This window comes from Ochotona curzoniae, unplaced genomic scaffold (genome assembly GCF_017591425.1).
Source record: "Ochotona curzoniae isolate NIBS_2020 unplaced genomic scaffold, NIBS_Ocur_1.0 scaffold_3171, whole genome shotgun sequence".
NCBI classification, from domain to species: Eukaryota; Metazoa; Chordata; class Mammalia; order Lagomorpha; family Ochotonidae; genus Ochotona; species Ochotona curzoniae.
The window spans coordinates 1,753,348-1,755,766 of NW_024467104.1; the positions used below are offsets into that span (position 1 = coordinate 1,753,348).

At 61.0% G+C, this 2,419-nt stretch overlaps 1 protein-coding gene across 1 annotated transcript; it reads right to left on the reverse strand.

Annotated features, from left to right (window-relative positions):
• Window positions 1–635: 635 nt before the first annotated feature.
• On the reverse strand, window positions 636–1,760 carry APLNR (apelin receptor). The gene has a single exon (XM_041004237.1). It carries the CDS (start codon window positions 1,758–1,760, stop codon window positions 636–638), a length of 1,125 nt encoding a protein of 374 aa, XP_040860171.1.
• Window positions 1,761–2,419: the final 659 nt, after the last annotated feature.

Below are 2,419 nucleotides of genomic sequence, written 5' to 3' on the forward strand. Positions count from 1 at the left end.
GCAGCTGGCCTCACAGAGAGGCTGCGGATGTCGGAGAGGGCAGGTGGCTCTTTCTCTTTGGGGATCTCTCTAACCCGGGTGCCTGAACCGACAGTGAACTGATCTAACTCAGAAGGGTATCCTGGAGCTCCTCGCCCCAGGGACTGTGGCCAACACACAGCTCACACCCCAGCTTGTTTGCTAACTTGCTCCCCAGAAAGCAAGACAGATAGGGTCAGTCTTGGCAACTTTCAGGATTGTTAACTTTTCGGGCCCTTCAGCATAGAGAGGTGTGTGTAGGCACGAGAGGAGGGTGTGAGGGCAGGAGACGGACAGGACAGAGGGGATTGGAGCCCAGAGAAAAAGGATTGAGCATTGACCTTGCAGAAAAAGAGAAGAAAAATCAAACGGCTTCTGAGCGAGCCAGGAGGGTTCAGACAGGTGTGCACTGAGTGACTGAGCAAGGATCGGCTGGCCTCAGCCTCCCTTCCGACCACACCACCAACCTCTGAGAAAGAATGTAGCAGAGCAAGAGGAGGACAAACCCAAGACAGGGAGCAGGGGAAAGAGGGCTGGGCAGCACGCCACTTGCTCCTCAGAGATCCGGGAGAGGCTGGGGCAGGCTGAGGGCTCCAGGCTCCCCGCCGCGCCCAGCCCTAGTCCACCACCAGCGTCTCCTGACTATAAGGGATGGACTTCTCCTGCGTCTGCTCTCCGCCCTTGCCCATGTTGGGACCATGCCCCTGGCTGTGCCCCGAAGAGTAGCTGCCCGACTTCTCCCCGCTGCCGCCGTGGAGCGAGTCCCTGCACACCATGGAGGCGCAGGCCTGGCGGAAGCGGGGGTCGAAGAAGGCGTAGAGGAAGGGGTTGAGGCAGCTGTTGACGTAGCTGATGCAGGTGCAGTAGGGGAAGAGGTTCATGAGGAAGAGATCAAAGTCGCAGGGCCAGTGAAGCAGGCTGCCCAGCATGTAGAGCGTCTTCACCAGGTGGTAGGGCAGCCAGCACAGCGCGAAGGTCACCACCAGCACCACGATGATGCTGAGCAGCCGGCGCCGCTTCCGCAGCCCCTCGATGCGTTCCTTGCGGAAGTGACTGGCGATGGTTCGCGCGATGAAGAAGTAGCAGGTCAGCATGATGGTGAAGGGCACCACGAAGCCCACAGCCGTGGATGAGATCCCCAAGCCCGCCTCCCAAGCCCACTCCGAATTGGAGGGGGCCACCACGGAGTAGTCCATGTAGCACTGTACCTTGGTGCTGTTCTCCAGGTCCCCGGTGGTACGGAACACCATGACGGGCATGGCCAGGAGGGCGGCCAGCACCCACAGGACCGCCGTGGCCACTGCCCCGCTCACCCGCAGCCTCAGCCGAGCGTTGGCCACCGGCCTCACGATGGCCAGGTAGCGGTCGAAGCTGAGACCGGTGAGGCAGAAGACGCTGGCGTACATGTTGACGAAGATGAGGTAGCTGCTGAGTTTGCACGAGAAGGTGCCGAAGGGCCAGTCGTAGTCCCGGTACGTGTAAGTGGCCCACAGCGGCAGGGTCACCACGAAGGTGAGGTCGGCCACCGCCAGGCTGGCGATGAAGATGTCGGCCGAGCGCCTCTTCTCACGGCTGGTCCGAAACACGGTCCAGAGCACCAGGCCATTGCCCGTGGTGCCCAGGAGGAAGACGAGCATGTAGATGGCAGGGATGAGGGCCCCCGACGACTTCCAGTCTGCGTACTCACACTCAGACTGGTTGTCCGCCCCATAGTAGTTGTCAAAATCACCACCTTCCTCCATGCTGGGGAACGGAGAGAGAGACAGGCAGGTCCTTCCTCGGAGATCAGCTCTGTGGTTCCCTCACCAACTCAGCAGGCACCCTGAGCTTCCAGGGTGAGCCTGGGGACGAGAAGGGAACACGGTGCCCCGAACCGTCCCCACACACAGTCCGAGGGGTGGCCTCTGACTGCCAGACCCCGAGGAGTAGGGGGCCTCTGTCCTGCAGACTGGCCTCCGCTCGCTGGGCCCTGCCCCAGTCTCAGCTGTGACACTTCCTTGCACCCTCCTGGGTCTGTCTCCTCGGACACTCCAGGCACTCCCTCCTCCCACCTCCAGCCCAGCCCCTCACTGGTGAGTCTTAAGATCTTCAAGTCACAGCCCACTTTTTTTTTCCTTTTTGTCACTGGGCAAGTGGACCAAATTGACTCCTGCTGTGCTGGGCAGAACACTTATCAGTGGCTTGCAAGGCTGCTGCCTCCTGGCCCTCCTCCTCCCCCTGGCTGCCACCCAGCCCCAGCCCAGCCTTTCCTCCTTCCCTCTCCTCTGCCCAGCACCTCATGCCTGCTCTTCAGGGGCACCCCTCCTGTGTCCTCTCCCAGCTCTCAGTCCCTCCCATCTCCTCTAAATGGGATAAATTATGTAGATCGGAATCCAGCCTGAGCTGGGGCCTGGGTGGGCAG

What these genes read in the sequence shown, in the direction of transcription:
- APLNR (XM_041004237.1), bottom strand. Translation starts at nt 1,760, where the DNA reads ATGGAGGAAGGTGGTGATTTTGACAACTACTATGGGGCGGACAACCAG.